This window comes from Plectrocnemia conspersa, unplaced genomic scaffold (assembly GCF_051122295.1).
Source record: "Plectrocnemia conspersa isolate PC_06_02 unplaced genomic scaffold, ASM5112229v1 ptg000004l, whole genome shotgun sequence".
In the NCBI taxonomy this organism is placed as follows: domain Eukaryota; kingdom Metazoa; phylum Arthropoda; class Insecta; order Trichoptera; family Polycentropodidae; genus Plectrocnemia; species Plectrocnemia conspersa.
This window is the reverse complement of record NW_028277168.1, coordinates 1945789-1964719: the sequence shown is the minus strand read 5'-3', so window position 1 is coordinate 1964719 and position 18931 is coordinate 1945789. Positions and strand designations below refer to the sequence as shown.

Below are 18931 nucleotides of genomic sequence, written 5' to 3'. Positions count from 1 at the left end.
CAAACTAACCATACGATATGTGCGCCCGAAGACACATTTGTGGTATATTGTCATTGGTTTCGTGACAATATTCCTCATAATTTTGAATGACTTTATGGCGATCTTGAGACGACCGTCCGGAACGCAGCATACGCGAAAGTGAAGTCCCGCTGAGCCTTGCACCCGAACTAAGCGGCTCCGTACAATGACCCCGCAACCACAAGCAACGCACCCGACCGGGAATATAAGGCGGAGCCAAAAGTTCACATTATCATTCGACTCTGGACATCTGACTACAACACTCAGCTGGACTACAACTCGCCACTCGGATCTCATCTTCGCTCGACTTTTGAAGTCTGATCTACACCTCGCCTCCTGTCTGAGCAACCATCTCCAGGACACGCGCTCGAGGATTAATATCGACGACTGTCGAAGGATCACCGTCAAGAACTTACTGGAAGATGTCGCAAGGGCCACTTTATACAGTTCGCTGTACAAACGTCCTACCACAAATCGTCAACCGGACCCGCCGAAAACTACGAATAAAAGCGTAAACACGACCGCTTCAACTTTTATGAAGTATTTCAATGTAAATTTTTTCATAAAAAAAATCCAAAAACATATTTTATGAATGGTAAAGCGACTTACGAAACACTAAATGATAAAATCGTTATACTTACTGTACATTTATGCGGTTTTTCACCAGTATGTCTTCTCATGTGTACAACCAGCATATATTGAGCTTTAAATGGTTTTTCAAGACGCGAACATCCCACCCATCGACACACAAATGTCTTTTTACTATTGTGAATATGTTCGGAACTAATATGCTTCACGAGATCGTCGGGAGTCGGAAACTCAAGCTGACAGTCAACCTATTAAATACAAATTATTAGTATGGAAAATTACGTGAGCATATTATTAAATCTTATATAAGCTCATACCCAATGACAGTTAGTTTCGATAAAGTCAGCCGGCTCATCTTTGATGTCACCATTATCTTGCACGGTGCTTTCGGCAGCTGCTGCTAAAGGCCTATCAGGACGGCTGGATACCACTGGTTCGCATGTGATTCTGGCATCTGATGTTTTACGGTTAGGTGAGCTCATCGTGCATGTTGATGCGCTACAAGATCAAAAAAAATATTGTTATATAATTTTGTAAATACTAAAAAATTCTGGAAGTCATCATCTATTGTAAATCTTTCGATGTAACATTACAGGCGTTAGCCTAATGCGTTACAACGGGGTCAATACAAACAACAACTTCAAAGTAAGTAGTGAGACACTAGATTTAAATCAAAGTTGCATCTATTTTATTAATTATAAACGGCTCATATTTTTCGAGGCAGAATTTTAATACGGTTGTGGTCAGAATTTATATTACATGAGGCAGAATTAATATTACAAGGTCAGAATATCCATCTGACCCATCAGAATAATAGTGTTGTTATTTCTGCAATGCTGAAGTTTACGGAAGAAGTTTTTTAGAGCCAACTTGTTTGATTGAGCTCGCAATATTGTCAGATGTCAACACAACAAGCCAAGCGTGCTCTCCACTGCCGCTCTGTCGTTATTCCTGCTTCGTTCGTCGCTCTAAATACTTTCGTGTCCTACATACAATTAAATAGATTCGTTGCGAGTTTCATGGGGCGTTCAATGTTCTGATTAACGCTTGCTTTCACCTAGCCCAGGGGTCAGCAAAGTGCGGCTCCGGAGCCGCATGCGGCTCTTTGGCTTCTTGAGTGCGGCTCTAGCACAAATATCGTGCAAGTAGCTTACGTTACAAAGGTGTCTTCTTGAAGAATAAAGTTTTTCTCCATCCAGCTGCACATCCTACAGGTATTTTTGTCATCGTTTTAATAATGATAATAATTTTGTATGTAGATATTTTTATATGTATGTGCCCCAATTGACAGGGCTACCAAAAGGAAGCAAAAAAAAAACGGAAGATGAAAACCGCGAATTTAGAGTTGAGTGGACCGAAAATTTCGTATTTATTCGAAATTCGAATGGCCATCCTACATGTCTTATTTGTAAGGAGAAATTCGCACACAACAAGAAGTCAAATTTGGAGAGACACTTTACAAGTAAGCATGCGTCATTTAGCACTAAATATCCTGCCGTTGATGCAAGGAAGAAAGCAGTTGAGGAACTTCAGAAGAGTCATGATTCATCAACTTCTGTATTTAATAACTGGATGCAATCTTCCAGCAATGTTAATATGGCAAGTTTTGTTGTTAGTCAAGAGATTGCTAAGAGAAGGAAACCGTACACAGACGGCGAATACATAAAAAGTTGTTTTATCAATGCATCCGAAGAGCTATTTCGAGATTTTAAGAACAAAGCAGATATTCTAAAATAAATTAAAGAGTTACCACTGTCTGCCGAAACAATGAAAGATAGAACAATTAAAATGTGTTCCAAAATAACCATCCAGCAAATCGAAGATCTGAAATTGGTTTCGGCTTTATTAATAGCAGTTGACGAGTCTTGTGACATAAATGATACAGCGCAAGTTTCGCTTTTCGTAAGATTTATTTCTCATTTAGGTCCTAAAGAAGAACTTTTAGAATTATTGCCACTCAAAGGTCAGACGCATGGAGAGGATATTGCAAATGCTGTGGTGGAGTGTATGGATAAATATTATATTCCTCTCGATAAAATTGTGTCGATTTCCACAGACGGGGCCAAAAGTATGACCGGCGTCAGAAAAGGGTTTGTTGCCATTTTGAAAGAAAAAATGAATCACGAGATATTGGTTTATCATTGCGTTATTCACCAAGAAGCGTTTTGTGCGCAGACATTTCCGGAAAAAATTAATAAAGTTATGGGATTAGTGATCACGATCATCAGCTCCATTGTAGCTAAAGCTCTTAATCATCAATTAAAAGAATTTTTAGTTGAAATGGAGAGTGAGTACGCTGATCTTCTGCTTCATAACAAGGTTCGATGGTTATCAAGAGGGAACGTTTTAAAACGTTTCGCGTCCCTATTGCCAGAAATTGAAGCATTTCTTCTTGAGAAGGGTGTTTACTATCCAGACAATCAGTGGATCCAAAACTTTCATTTCATGGTAGACGTTACGTCTCATCTAAATCAGCTTAACTGTAAACTACAAGGGAAAGGAAACACAATTTTTTCGATGTTAGAAGAAGTCATTTCATTCGAAAACAAATTATCCCAAAAGGGAAACATTGTTTCACTTTCCGAGCCTGCTGAAGCATCGCCAAGAAAATAATTCCTCTATTGACAAACACCATTTCAAAACAAAAATTTGAAATATGAGGGAAGCATTTCTCAGCAGGTTTCAGGAGTTTAAAAACAGCAAAGCGACCTTAGCATTCGTCAAAAATCCTCTTAATGCTACAATAACTGAGTTGAAATTTTCTCCTTTTGGCACTGACATTGGTAACTTTGAAATACAATTGCAGGATTTAAAAAACAAGGAAATATGGAGCTCTAAATTTCAACGTCTTTGTATTGATTTTGAAATATTGGAGAAGAACGGATTTGATCTGAGTTCACAACACAAGTGGTCTGCTTTGAAAGACCTGGAGAATGAAGACATGATCATTTTCAACATCTGGAATAGTATTTCTGACTCTTACGATCAGCTGAAAAAACTTGCGTTTGCTGTTCTTTCCCTTTTTGGTTCTACATATTCATGCTATTAATCCTTTTTAAGCATGAACTTTATCAAGAGTAAACTGAGAAGTCTTATTGATGAGAACCTGGAATCATGCCTAAAATTAAAAACAACAACATATAAACCTGATTTACTGAAACTTTCCAAGGAGATGCAAGGACATTGTTCGCATTAAGTGTTTGTCAGTCATTGTCATGATTTAAATTTATGGATACCTTACTTTCATATTATTGTTTATCAAGGAATAAATTTTTATTGAGTGTGAAATCAAGTTTTATTCAGTAATTTAATGAAGGTCTAAAATTATAATAAAGGTTTACTAAATTAAAAAACAGATTTGGCTCTCAGAACTTTTTTAAATCGTTGTAATGTACATATTTGGCTCTTCGGCCAATAAGTTTGCCAACCACTAACCTAACATGTCCAACAGTTTTGGTGCAAGCGAGATATTTTGTAAAATATTTCTAAAATAAATAATTTATTGCATAATTTATTTTATTTTTCATTTAATTCGTTGCTATTATAAAGTATAAATAAAACCCAGCTCTTTGAGATACTGATCACCGACTTATATCACTGATTTATCGTGCTGGAAATATGTATGTACACCCATAGCTCGATTTACGCGGTACCCATTTTACGCAGTTAAGAAAACTTTTAATTATATATTACAATTGTATGTATGTTTCGACGTTTAACTGTCAAGATGCAGTAACACATGCTAAAAATGGGTTCAAAGACATACTCCTACTTTTTACACATGACTCGTCTAAACGCAGCGGGGCGCCTGTTTAGACGAGTCGCATGTAAAAAGTGACTGAGTGAAAAATATCTCATGATGATATAATTGGAAAATCTGCAGCAATGGTTATAACTTGTTTAGTTATTTCGGTTTTATACATTATAATGTTAATATAAAGTTTTATGAATTTGTTCTACTATTTAATCAACGATCCTATCTGGTATGTAAGACTATATTTATGTTTAAAGTAGCGAAATATTTATTTATCATACCTATCGGCTTCCATGATACTCGGTCCTTCCTGTCTAGATGATGATAATGGAACTCCACCACTTCCGCCACTCCCCGATACATGAGGTCTGTAAAAAAATTAAATTAATTAATATATTACCCAAATATAAATACTTTATAATTGATAATTTATAGACCAGATATTTATTACATACATAAAACCATACCTATGAAGGTGAGGTATAAGAGGATGAGGATGCATGTGTGGATGTGGCGTTCCGGGTACGTAAAGTCCCGGCGGCGCCAACAGAGGGCCTCTGCTGAGTAACGGTGGAAGCAGTCCGCTGTTTGCCAAGCCCAAGGCTGGCGACAAGGTACCTAGAAGAAGAAAAAAACATTCATGTAAAGCATCGATCCTACTTAAGAGGCAACATTTTATAATATTAATCTTACCTGCGCTAAGATGTCCATAGCTTCCGCTGGCGCTCGCTCTCGATGCTGCCAAAGGAGCGAGGCTAGCCGGAGACAATCTCACTACGGATCCTAATTCCCATGAGTCAGAGTAAGGACTCCAACAAATGCCACGCTTCCTGCCGACTCCTCGACGCGCTCCTTATAAAAAACATATAAATTAGAATCTGATTTAAAAATGAGTGATTTTATGTGTAATACCTTCAAGGCTAGCTGATAATTCTGGTGGTAGAGGAGATCCGGTTAGAAGTTCTGGATGAATCCTACTTGCATTGAGATACTCCAAACCTGAAAATAAATGAAGATATGCTTTAATTAAATTTGCATCGCATGTGTTTTTAGTCATATTCCCTAACCATTTATATATTTATAATATTACAAATCTGACTATCATCACTAAAAGAGATGTACACCATCCCACATAAATTATTCCTTGAGTCTGGCAAGCTTGTTAAGAAACTGGATGACACGTGTAAAGGGAGACGTTCTCAAACACTGACGTCCTGGCCGCAACGGTCAAAAATAAGGGTTGAGATCTGGAATTTCTACATGCTACGGCAATAATTCAGTGAATTGTATCCCAACGCTTCTAGCAAAAAGGCATTAGGATAAAAATATAGATACGATCTGTACTCTCTCTTAAAGAAATATCTGAGATATTTTCTCTAACAACGATGAGTACTTCGCTTCGCTGGGATTCAAGACAGTTGAGATATATTCAAAGACGCAACACGCGTCAAATAAAGATGCTATTATTAAGCGAATTAAAAGTTATCACTCAGTAGAAATGTTATCAAAGACAGAATAATTAAACTGAACACAAACATACAGCATCAATTAAAAGTAGACTTTAATAATTCCTAATATGAAACTACTGATGTCACATCATATGCTCTGTTGGTGTTTTATCGATAGATATTCTGATGGTCTCAAAAATGAAAAAATATTTTGTAAAGTTAGAATCAGTGCTCTTAAGTAAATCAGGGGACGAAATAAGTAAGGTTGTTATAAAGTCTGATGTCTGAAATGTATCAGTGATGATAGATGGGGCACGTAATATTATGGGGAAAATGTGGGCTTTGTGAAATTGTTTATGGAAGCTATTGAATGTCGACTTGTAAGGAACAAGTGGTTGGTTAAATGCATTATTCATCAGGAGGTGCCCTTCACAAACAAGAATTTTCAGCTCTTTTACAGGAAATTGATTTACCCTACAGTGGAATGCTGATGTTCAATAATGAAAGGTGGCTAAGCCGTGGAAAATTAATTGTAAATGAACTGAACTTTAAATTTTTAAGCGAGATGTAGAGACTACACTTATATGTATTTTCCTCGAGTAAAAAAGTATTTCGATAAGGCAAGCGCAACTGTACAAAATGAAATGGTGCCCATGCATATAAAGTACCAGCATATTGTAAACTCATTACTTAACCTTTCGACGAAAGATTTAATCAATTTGGAAGCCTGGAACAGATAATTAAAATAATTAAGTATCCGGATGTAATAGTCTACAATACTTTAGAATTAAAGTGTTTCCAATAGATACAAATTGATGATTGAGATGCAATTTGCAGAATTTCAAGACATGATCTGGGCTGAAGGGTTTATCGACTTGAGGTCCAAGCTTAAGAATCTGAAAAAAATCGTTCGAAAGAAAAGAAAAGAAGAGTTCTACTATAAAGTTTGGAATGATTGAAATTGATTACTGAACACCCTGAAAAATCTAGCGATGGCTTTACTCACAAATTTTCCCACTACGTTATTTTGTGAGACCTAATTCTCGGTGTTAAATAATATTAAAACCAATAAAAGAAACCGACTGATCTCAAAGGTTATTTCACAAAAAGATAATAAAAGATGGAAATTTTCACTGATAAAAATAAATATCTACTAGTGAAAATGTATTTCGATATTTCACGGAAATGACATATTTTCGAGATGGATTCAAGACTATTTTTTTAGATTTTACTTGAGGGAAAACCCGAGAATTTCTGTTTAAAAATCAGGAACGTTTTATTTAACATTTTAGCTTTTTTCAGGAGGGGGAGGGAGCAAAAATTGGCCACCCAATAGTCGTTTTTTTAAAATTGGATTGCATTAAGATTCATTGTATTTCATTATGTAACATGCATATTTCTTGGAAAATTTAAGGGGTGGGACAAATTCACCCTTGGGGGGCATATTTGACACGTATCGCGTGAAAACAGACATCTCCTCGGATTCCCGTCAAGAAGGGACGCAGTTAATCCACGGTCCATTATTGAGGAAAGATTGCGCGCCGCTGTCCGCGGGCATCTCGACACAAAAACCCGCCCAGCCAGTACCTGGCGGGCCGCATCAAACGGGCCGCCGCCGCCGCAGAACGTCTTCATCATCGGGACGACCACTCTGCGGTCGGTCACACATTTTTTCACCTCATTTCCATGAAACGCACGCTGCGTGCACCAGCCGCTAGGGGCGGCGCGATCGCTTCGAACGCACTTTTTCAGATCTCGCAGCACTGGTTCCCCGTTTCCTTCTACACTTACATAGTTATAAATATTACTGACTCATTCTAGTAGTGCTTCTAAGAGTCTTTCTGGTTGCAGTCCATGGATTTACGGCAATATTCAATAACTCTTTCATCAATATTAATAAGTAAGAAAGTTAAGTTAAGACACGTATATGTATATATATATATAAGAGTGATCTAATTAGCACAGCTGTCAATAATCACGCGTGTTCAAAGTGTCAAATGTTTATTTGCAACAACACATTTACGAAATGGATCGTTTGGTGCGCATTGTGGTCAGACGGCGTCATTGAGCCTTACTTTTTTTAAAAACGATGAATGTCAGGCTGTAACAGTCAAATGTGAGCGCTATAGGCGCATGATAACCGATTATTTTTGGCATGGAATCAAAGATGTTGATGTGGTTCCAACGAAACTTGCCACACATCGGGTGGAAAGTTTGATGTTTTACGTGAAAAGTTACCATTACGCATTATTTCACGTTTTGATGACGTCAACTGACCGCCAAGGTCGTGCGATTTAACGCCGTTGGATTTTTTTGTGAGGTTACGCTAAGAGTCGTGTCTTAGCGTATAAACCCGAAACATTTGAGCATCTAAAAACCAACATCCGCCAATTTAAGAGCCGAGATACCACCCAAAATGTATATGTTTTACATATAGTGAAACAATAAAAGGAAGCAGGAAAATAATTAATAGCGAACAGGACTAAATTTAGATTTTAAATGTGGAAAAGTTTGTGACACTTGTTTTTTTTTCTACGAAAAAGATTAAGAAAACTTAGACTGAAATTTACTTTTATTTTGTACAACTACTTACAGTATAGCAAAAATATAAAATTGTTTGTGCATTAATGTAAGGTAAATCTTCGGATTTTTTCTTAAGAAAAGGATTCACTGTTCTGATTAATAATAGTAATAAAAAGTTCTACATATACCCACAGTAAATATATATTTATTTATTATTTAATAAAGAAAAACAGGGTTTGTACAATACACCAAATTGCGCTATTGCTCGCACCGCATCTAGCGTTCGTGCGTATATTCCAGGCGATGCGTTCATAATCTCGCGCTTCACACTCTTAATTTCGCGCTTATACAAAATAAATAAAAGCGAAAAATGTTGAACAATTCTATATAAAGGGATGTCAAACTTTTCAAAAAAAGACTGCGGTCTACCTGATAATAAAAAAATAATTTTGAAAAAAAAATTTAAAAAAATATAAAAGCATGACACCCACTTGCCATGTAGGAGGTAAACGTTCACGAAGCCACCATTCTTGATTTTTTAGCTTATACCAATTATTTCTATGAACCATCCAACGAACGGATGTGTACACCAGATTAAGCAATTACTCCAATGTTATATTTCACCAAATGGGCGTCGTGAGCCCGCCGCGGTCTCTCCAATTGGATAGAAAATTGTGGAACCCCACAAAAAACGGACATTATTAAATACACCTGGCGTTAATCACCGACCGCGTACAGGTACGATGACGCAAGAAAGGTCCAAGGATCAAAACCCCGAGGCAAGATAATAATAGATCATTTTCGGACACACCTTTCGTCTCGTTATCCCCAGAGGTCGCTCGTTAAAGACCGAGTATTCTCTCGCTCTTCCTGTGGCGATAGACACACAAGGCGAAAAAAGTTTCCCAGAACCGGTCCGATTCCCAGGAAATATAGCAATTATTATATTTGCATGGGACTGGATGAAGTCATCGAGCGAAGAAAAAACGATGAATGGAACACAGCGCTAGCGCTGTCAATCAGTTTTTCTCGACAGGACTAACAAGCTGGTAATTAAGGCTTTGAAGGCGGTCATTATTATCACCTTGCGCAATACCATAAAAATAAAAAACAGACGTTTTAATAATGGGAGTGGATTCAAGTATTTTTTATTTATATTATATTATACCACCAGCATGCACGGCCACCTTGGATTTGACCAATTTACACCTGCTGATAGGTGTTAGATGCCATTTTTTAAACTGCTGATGAAGACTTCATGAAGATTGCAACTATCTTGAAAATTGGATTATCCCTTAGATTACATATTCTTACTACGTAACACGAATGTCGTTTATAATTCCAATACTTGAGGCAGAACCAGTTCTTTGGCATACTAGTGCTAATAGCATGTACATATCTGCTCTCTGTACTTGTTACGGAGGAGTACATATGATAATCTTGTTGATTGGTACGTTACTTTACATGTGAGTAGATGCCAATTGATATAGATTGAATCTTTAATTTGTGTATGATTACCGTCTAAACAACAAGTTAGATATTAGGTAAATAATAATGAATGGAGTTAGAGATGAATGTGACACCAAAATTAGTATTGTGCGGGTTTTTAATCACCTGTGCCATTAGTCATAATTTAGAGATCACCATGCCGACCACTTGAACAACAAAAAGAGAAAATACCTATTTGCATATATACGTTATTGCATACGAAATTAAAGTTTGCAATACAATTCGAGAATGAACTACTATCAGAAAACACAAAAAAATCTAATCTTGGCCTACTAATGTTTCTTTTGTTTAATAATGAGTTTAATCAAACTATTAGTAATTCCAAAATCTCATTTATCGCCGATGACTTGTGCTCCATTAGGAATTAAAAAAAATTAAATTTGATGTTGAAAACCTACGTGCGTAGTCATTCGCTAATATAAACCATTTAGCAGTAAAAATGTCATTTCATGACCTATTATTCTAGAGCAAGAACACCACTTATATTTGATTATAAAACAAATAACGATGTGCTTCATTCCACAGAAGTGATATCCGATTTGGGTGTCATATTTCAAGATTACTACAGATTCTATCACCATATATAAAACATATGTAATAAAGCTTCAAATATGTTATGCTTTTTCTTGACCAGTTTGAGGGCACTGTGTGCCTTGTGATTATACAAGGTACACAGTACACTCGAGCATGCATCTCTGGTCTAACTGACAAATAATGCAATCGATCCACTCTTAATAGTAAAGGTTTAAAAAATCATTCTTATATAAGTGTTCATAAGGAAATATAAATATTGTCCATTTTTATCACATACAAAATTCCTGCAAGATATGCTGAGATACGATTCTCTCGAGTCGCATTGATAAGTATATTTGGAAAAGCACTTCTTAAAGCTGCTAGTTGGAATTATACACAATCTGGATATTCTAGAAAAATTTTGTTTTTGTTTGTCACTTAATTACCAGTGCTTGTTTCCAGAGCATTGTTTGAAGTGTTGAACAACTCCCCAATAACCATCGCTATCCGATTTTTTAACCATCTATCAGATAGTACTGATTTATTCTTATCCATATATGATGCATTGTGGTCTAGCCATTATTATATATAATTGAATATAATTGTTCTGTAATTATATTTTTTCTGGATTTTATTTATTATAAAATATTTTAAAAGAAATAATACAGCAGAGCTTGTCAATTGAAAAAAATGGCGCTATTGCGATGCATCCGTTTATTGTCACGTACGGTCTGCACCATTGCTTTATGGTACTCTAATCAACCGACCCGTTGGCGTGCAAGATGAATTTGCATTAATCCCTGCATATGTATTTAAATAAAATTATATACATCTACTATGTAAATAAATGTTTTAAAAGTAGGCTTTTCCTTTTTTTCAAAATAATTTATATTTCATCCGTTAATTTTAAATTTAAAATCAATTTCAAGTCAAGAAAAATGCTACATATTCTGCTCTCTTTTTTGTCTTTTTTAAATATGGTAATTCAGATAGCTGCTTCTGAAAATTTGATAAGTTTTACGACTGTTAATATTCTTTTTGAGTTGTAAGTTTTTGTCGCTAGCGCATATCTATGGGAAATCCAGCGGCGAAGACTAGCAGAAGTCCAGGAATATTTATCACCAGCAATTGATCACTACACAATTGATCGCATAAATAATTTATAGCCTATAAATGATCGCTAGAATATTTTACCGTATGTGTGTTTAGAAATATTCGCTTATTCATTAATTGATGAACGGTGTGGCAAGTAAAAAAATCATATTTTCATACCTTATTTTCAATTTAAAATGACCAATAAATTATATGTATTGCGTAGCCTTAAAATATGCTGACGATCATTTGTAGGCTATAAATTGTTTTTGCGATCAATTGACGCGGTGATAAGCTGCTAGCGATTAATTGCTGACGGTGAACTGCGGGCAATAAATTTTCCGGACCCCAACTAACAAAACATAAGAAATCGGTACAAAAACTGGACTGTTTAGGATTGAGAAAGTGGCGCTTTTTAACGTAACAACAACCTGGTATCTAAAAACATTAGAGATCTCTATCAAAAGTTTTCATGGCTAGTAAAAATAAAAATTGTGCTTTTTGAATCATAAAACTTTCTACTTGCAGAAGGGCATTGAAATTCTACACCATCGGGTGTACTCAATACAAATCTGTCCATAAGATTATGGTCAGACCAACGCCTTGCAACATCACGACACTAATCGTGGTGAATAGGAAAGTGGTCGTGACGGCATTGCGAGCTCACATTTCCCATTGTTTCCAAACCGGACCTTTCCGAGGGAGGAATCTTTCGAGTTTTTCACCTCTAAGTCTCTGGACTCGCGAATCTTCAGCCAATTAACGGATTCCTTTAGCAGTGGGTAAGGGAATGCGATCGTCTCTAAACGACACAAGACAGATGGACACATGAGCAGATTTGAATAATGCGGCTATTCGTATGACGGTAGCGTTTTAATCGAGCATCCTTCTGTAGAAATAAGCTACAAACGGTGCATACCTAAGGTAGTTGTTCCGGTCAATTTAAGATTGAACCTTGACGAAGGTGGTAAAACATTGGTATCCTGTTGTTGGTTCATCGAGCTATGAAAAAAACTGGAATCATCTGCCTAGTTGGAATTTGCATTTTAATAGCTCGGAAAAGGTATATGATGTACTACACCGTAAACATTTTCGATATGCATAGCCTATAATTTAAATGGAGATGTTCGATCTTAGTTCGACTTCATATATATAGAAAATAAAGAGGCGAAAAATGACGGCAAGTTTAAAAACTTACACTCATAACTCAGTAGATTTTAATTTTACGTAAAAGATCGCTATATATAAAACGCTTAGAAGCTTAACCTTCATCGAAATTAAATATAAAAAAAATAGTTTTTTGCTTCAAAACAAGCGATGTATCAGATCGATCGGACCCCCATACGAGCCTTTTTGAGACTTGCAGAAAAGTTAACGCTCTTAATTCCTTTGTTTTGACGATTAAGAACTGAATTTTTAGTATCGTCTAGAATTATTAAGCACCCCCTTAATATTCAGTATGAAAAAATTACATATTTTTTTACAAAATGGCGGCCAATTTAAAAATGTAATGTGTCATAACTTCGCGAAATGAAATCTTACTGAAAAATGTTTCAAACAAAAAGTGTTCAGAAGCTTAATCTGCATTTAAAAAAAAATATTTTCTTAAAAACAAGTTTTATGGTAAATTGACCGGACCCCCAAACGAGCTTTTATGCGACTTGGCATATAGTTAACACTGTTATTTCGTTCCTTTTAACTCGTACCTATTATTATTTATTCAAGAGAATATATTACGATGTTAAAAAATACATAAAATGCCATTTTTGTCATTATCGTATCGCATTATTCTCTACTTCTGCTTTCAACCAATATATGCTTTGTCATTTTCATAATTATAATTCATGGAAATGTCGTTTTCAACAAATAAAGTGTACGAATTTGAAAAAAAATCGGTACTGCCAGTATTTCACTTTTTAATACCGGTATTATCAAAGGTCGATGTTTGCCCCAATACCGGATCGGTACTACCGATATTGCAATCAAGTGTGACACATGAACGTGTTACAAAATTTGATTATTCAACACATACGCCTATTAGCTTATTTCAATATTTATTAAATATAAATAATACGCAATATCGGCTGCCGGTCGTTATTGTTTGTATCATTACGCCCGTCGTCCGGTCACGTTTCAGTGTTCAAACTAAAGAAAAGTAAACGTTGGAACAAACTAAGTAACCGCACATAACGCGTCGTATAATTGAGTGTGAAAATAAACAGAGCAGAGCACTGAACCGTGCACTCGCTCGTCTGCATACCGGCTCTTTTCAACCACTGAACGATCTTGCGGCTGTACAGGATGTTCCAGAAATTATGTGAAAAGCGGCGCGTGACTTACGGAATAATTTAAAATCAAAATTATAGCATAAGACTAGCTGAAGAACATCAAATATTGGATTAGAAGAACATCAGTGGTTATTGATATATGTTTTCATATGTACTTATTTTTTTATAAATACTTCATGAAGCTGTATAAAATTTGGTCATTTTCCTGCAAATACCCATCGTACAAAAGTCACGTTTTCCCATATTAAATATTCAATAGTGTCTTTCGAACATTCTGTACACGATGAACATGGCGATACAACCGTACCGCTTATTTGATGGCAAACAAAGGACTACTGTGCGTTCGAGAAGACGTGATCACAGTGTAAACTGCTTCTATTATTTGTACAAAACTACCAAAAGTACCGAGAATTAATCACAGGTTTCGAAAAGTGTCAGAAGGATTTTGAAAAAAAATTAAGAGGCGTTAAAATATATGAAACTGTGTTCAGATTTTTTTTTATTACGGTTTATCTGTACTTCCATATGCATGTTTAAAGGTAATTTAAAACAAATCAAAAAAATTCTCACAGTGCGAATTAAGATCCTTTATTTCCTTTGATGTAAAGTGAGTTTACATGTCAACAAATATGTAAAAATCAGGCATCATTTCTCCAACACAGTCTAACGTATGAGTATGTTTTTGGAGTGACGTTTGCGTAATGGTTTTCAAATTGATTTTTCATTATTGAATACATTTATTTTTGTTTATATATATACATATTATTAAATTTTAGATGAAAAAAATAATGGCTGGAATAAATTTAGCATGTGAAGCGAAGGTAAGAGAAACTTCCGGTCAAACTATACAAATACCGAATAATAAATCTAAAAATATTCGTAAAAATCAGTGCGAAAAATTTAAATAAATCACTTAACCCTTTGAACGCGTTATGAAAAATAATATTTTATTGTTTTTTTTTTTTTTTTTTTAAATGCAAATTTTATCTTGATACTGTGTTTAAATGTTTTGATTTTTTAATTTTTATTCATTTAAAATGATATTTTATGTTAATTCACAAAAAAAAAATTTTTCTTGAAAAGCATTTTTTTTACTAATTTTTGCGTAAAGAGATAAAAAAATCAATTGGACGACTTTAGTCGCTTTCCGCGTTCAAAGGGTTAAGTTCATATTAATGTAGCATAAGCTACAAATTTATTGTGATTTTTTAAATATATTTAAAAAATAACAATGCATTTCAATGCACGTTTCGTATTTTAAATTGGCTCTTAACTTTAACTTCATTGTTTCTGCTGTTGCCTGTTGAAAACACACAGACATAATACGCGCCTACTAGCGGCCAAATACTGCTAACCCATATTCGAATGCATTTCATCCAAAGTCAAAAATGCATTAAAAATTAAATTTTGTGTCATTAATTTTTGCAATATTAGATTAAATTACATTTTAGGTATTCACATAAAAAAAACTAAAAGTATGACGGTTAAACAATACATCCAACGTTTCTGTTATTTTTATAAAATATTCAAATATTTTAGATATTATGATAATTTCAAACAGTATTTTTATTATTCACGAATGATAGAATCGTGTTTTGCATTTTAAATTGAAATTCGGTAATTGACGAATCATTCGTAATAACAAGAGCTGTCTTTTCCACAAGTATTTAGAATTCCAAGCTTAGAAAATAAAGTAATAAATTTTGTCACGCACAAAATATTTTAATAAAATAACTTCGAATAGCTGCGCAAATATTAAGAAAAACCGAATAAATGAGTTGGATTACTCGGGAACACTCGTTTGAAGCGGATGTATACAAAATTATTGCGAATTTCAGCACGTTCTTACGTTTCGAATTTATACATGTATACCAAGTGTACATCACCGGTGCGCGCAGTTATTTGCGCGCGTTATTTTTGCACCATAAGGAGAAGGTTGATTACAATTTTAATTGAACAACATACTGTACGAAACAGCATGTTTTATTACTAGTAAAAAAATACTCATTTCCGCTTTGTTTCCAAGTTTAATTGCTAGGGAGGGAGTACTTGGTGACCATTGTACGCAACTGACCACAAAAAAATTGGCGATATATTATTTCGGCGGCAATCCATTTATGAACTATTAATATGCAAATCAAGATTCAGGTTACGAAGCATTGCATCAAAGAATTAATGACGTGCATATTGAATTCTGCATATTCAGTAGTAGATTATACCGAGAAAAGACAGTCTGATTATATTATAGGTGCATATGAACATATTTTTAGAATAGGTAAATAATTAATTTATCAATATAAGAATAGAAAAAACTAGATGTCGATACTATCACTCGCGTCAAATCTAGATTTTTCTACAGCTTTTTTTGCTAGAAAAAGAAAAGGACTTTGTTGCACTGATATATAATTACAAATAACTACTGGTCCTCAAAGTAACATTAGAATCAGTAGTTTTTATTACTAATGAAACTTTTCCTTCGACTTCTTCACTTTTTAATTTAAGTATTAACACCCGACACCGTCGATGGTCACTCAATTTAACATTTGGGGTCAGACTGAAGGGCGCTTTTTTTACTTCCCATTTTTTTTTGGCATCCGAAGGTTGACCGCAGTGTTGAATGAAAATCCCAATTCTGGCCCATGTGTCGCGGGGTGTTCTCTCGACCGGAAAACGAGAGGTGTTGAGTTACCGAAACTATTGCTACCTCTCGTTAACACGGTCCAACGATCCTGGCGATTCAGGCAGCAAATAATACCGGTTATTTACTTTTTTTTACTTATTTTTCGCGTGTAGAAAAAGTGAAAAGGTACCTCTCAGACTGTCGGCGGGGTGCCCTCCGTACAGATCGTAAGGGGATCTGGCGTAGGGCAACGGTGGGTGGTGGGCCAAAGCCCTCGCGGCCAGATACTGAAGTTCCCCGTGGAGGCTGGATGCTGATAATCTGAAAAATGCAAAAATGAATAATTAATTAGCGTTAGAATTTTATAAATCGGTTCACTGGACTCGAAATTAATTTATTGCAAATCTTCACAACCATGTAAACACAATCAACAACTACCAATTAGTGAAAAAATCAATATATCACTGTGTACGACATAGCTCGATTTTATTTTAATTATTCATCAGGATATGCATCCGTGAGATTAAGAAAATTTAGGGAAACCTAATCTGTGGTGATCAATCAGTATTTTTATTATTTAATAATTACAAATATCTTATGGGTATTAATCATAAACTTATATGTAAATAAATAAATTAGTGAGTATATTGGTATGAGGTTATTAGCGTCATATTTTTTTATCAATATACTAGTGCTTTCCAAACTGTATATAAGTGTATGCAATATATTAAATAAATTGTCAATAATTAAGGCCACTTTTTAAACGTCCATTTGGTTTATTCAAATATTTTTTCGATATATATAAAACGTTTCACATATATCTTGTACATTATTTTATGAAAATGAATCATCGCCCTTTGGTGTATTTAAATGTTTTTCCTCCATCATTTCCTACAATTTTACATGACATGATTATAAATAAATATCCGCAAATGAATCACAGCTTTTGTCCAGTTTCCGCAGTTCTTCCTGCACATGTTCGTCATAAACGCATTTAACAAGGATACACACCTAAAAGCGTCGACGTATAATTGGTTAGTTTTGATTTATCTAACTTCTCAAAACATGTGCTCGCCATGTTGGCAAAACTAGGAAACATGATCCTTTGAAATGCTAGAAACGCGAGGGGATGATTCAAGGAATTTTGCGCCAAAGGCAACAGAACATAATATATTATATCCTCTATGTTGTGGAGAAGTTACTAAATTACTACATTCGTACTTAAACTTAAGCATAATAAATCATTATACACTTAAATAAAGATAAGAATTAAATTAAAATTGACATGGGTATTTTATTTAAATATGGATATATAGTTTTTGCTCTAAAACGAAAAATATGTAACGTGTTTTCGGCTTAGAAACGCATTTTGTTAGAAAATAAGTATTTTTCAGGGCAAAAACTTTTCGATGAAAAAAGGAACGATATTTTTTTAATTGAGTAATAATATGCGGTTCTCAAATAAAATTATTTATTGCGAGATTTACGTTTCTCGTGAATTATTGATTAAAAAAACATACAATACTATTCTAAAACATTAAGAAGAATTACTACAAATTGCAATATGAATAACCCATTTGGTATTACTATCTAACGTTCCAAAAAATATCATTTGTTTCTAAAACCGTCGATCAAAATGTACCTAATTGTTTCTTCAATAATAACATCGAATTACACAATTCTAGTAAAAGAAGTAAAAGCAGAATTATTAAATTTCAGCAACCAAAGTGTTAAGACATTTTCCTCACAATATGGGTTTAAAAGAAAGACCCTTATATATACCTTATTATTAACATTAAAATAATGAAAATATTGAATAGTAAAAATAGATTGCAAATGATCTTAAAAATGGATGGGTAAAAAATATTTTGGGATCCACTGATTAAAACAGTCTTTTTATCATTTTTAAATAAGTGCACTTAAATAGTTAAAACACTTACATAAACATAAAACCTGTTTCAATCACTTATGGAGTTGTGGGGTACACTTTAAATCTAGACTACCTGAGTTTTGTTTAAGACTTGACACATTACAGGCCGCTGACGCACATATGCGTGATTTGTAAAAAATATCTTTGACTTACTGCGTCTTTGTAAAAAATCTCATTTAGTATCAGAAAAGTTTTAAATAATATACGGAGTATATAAACTATAAAAATAGTATCACATATACGTAATACTATGTTGAGGAAATTATTTATTTTAATTTGTTTAAAATAAATACGTTTCATTCAATTGGTTAAATTTTAAGAAATAATATAATTATATAGCAATAAAAAAATATTCTCAATTTTTTTTCTTGTATTAATGCGAAACAAATTTGATTTCGTAGTGATTTTGCGAAAGTGTATTAATCTGTATGGTAAAAAAAATAAGGATATAAAAAATCATAAAATAATCAATATCTGGCAATTGAAATTTTTTTTTAATCTATAAATTAATTAAAGTTAAGGATAGGTTTACGAATAAAAGTAGTTAAAGCCGATTTATTAAATTTCGGCAACTAAAAGGTTAAGAGATTTTTCTCATAAGATTGGTGTAAAAGAAAGGACCTTATAATAAATTATTAATTCAACGTT

The 18931-nt window shown here is 34.3% G+C and overlaps 1 protein-coding gene across 3 annotated transcripts in view; it reads right to left on the bottom strand.

Annotated features, from left to right (window-relative positions):
• The window catches only part of ci (transcriptional activator cubitus interruptus), a 113109-nt gene that overhangs the window by 10072 nt on the left and 84106 nt on the right, over positions 1 to 18931 (bottom strand). For 2 of the 3 annotated variants that reach the window (XM_088184400.1, XM_088184401.1), the window contains exons 3-9: positions 16544 to 16674; positions 5273 to 5359; positions 5054 to 5212; positions 4816 to 4978; positions 4642 to 4728; positions 924 to 1104; positions 660 to 854 (exon numbers count right to left, since the gene is read on the bottom strand). In XM_088184400.1, coding sequence (XP_088040526.1) covers positions 660 to 854; positions 924 to 1104; positions 4642 to 4728; positions 4816 to 4978; positions 5054 to 5212; positions 5273 to 5359; positions 16544 to 16674 — 1003 coding nt within the window. The remainder of the gene's footprint in view (positions 1 to 659; positions 855 to 923; positions 1105 to 4641; positions 4729 to 4815; positions 4979 to 5053; positions 5213 to 5272; positions 5360 to 16543; positions 16675 to 18931) is intronic. The other variant, XM_088184402.1, reaches the window with a different exon arrangement.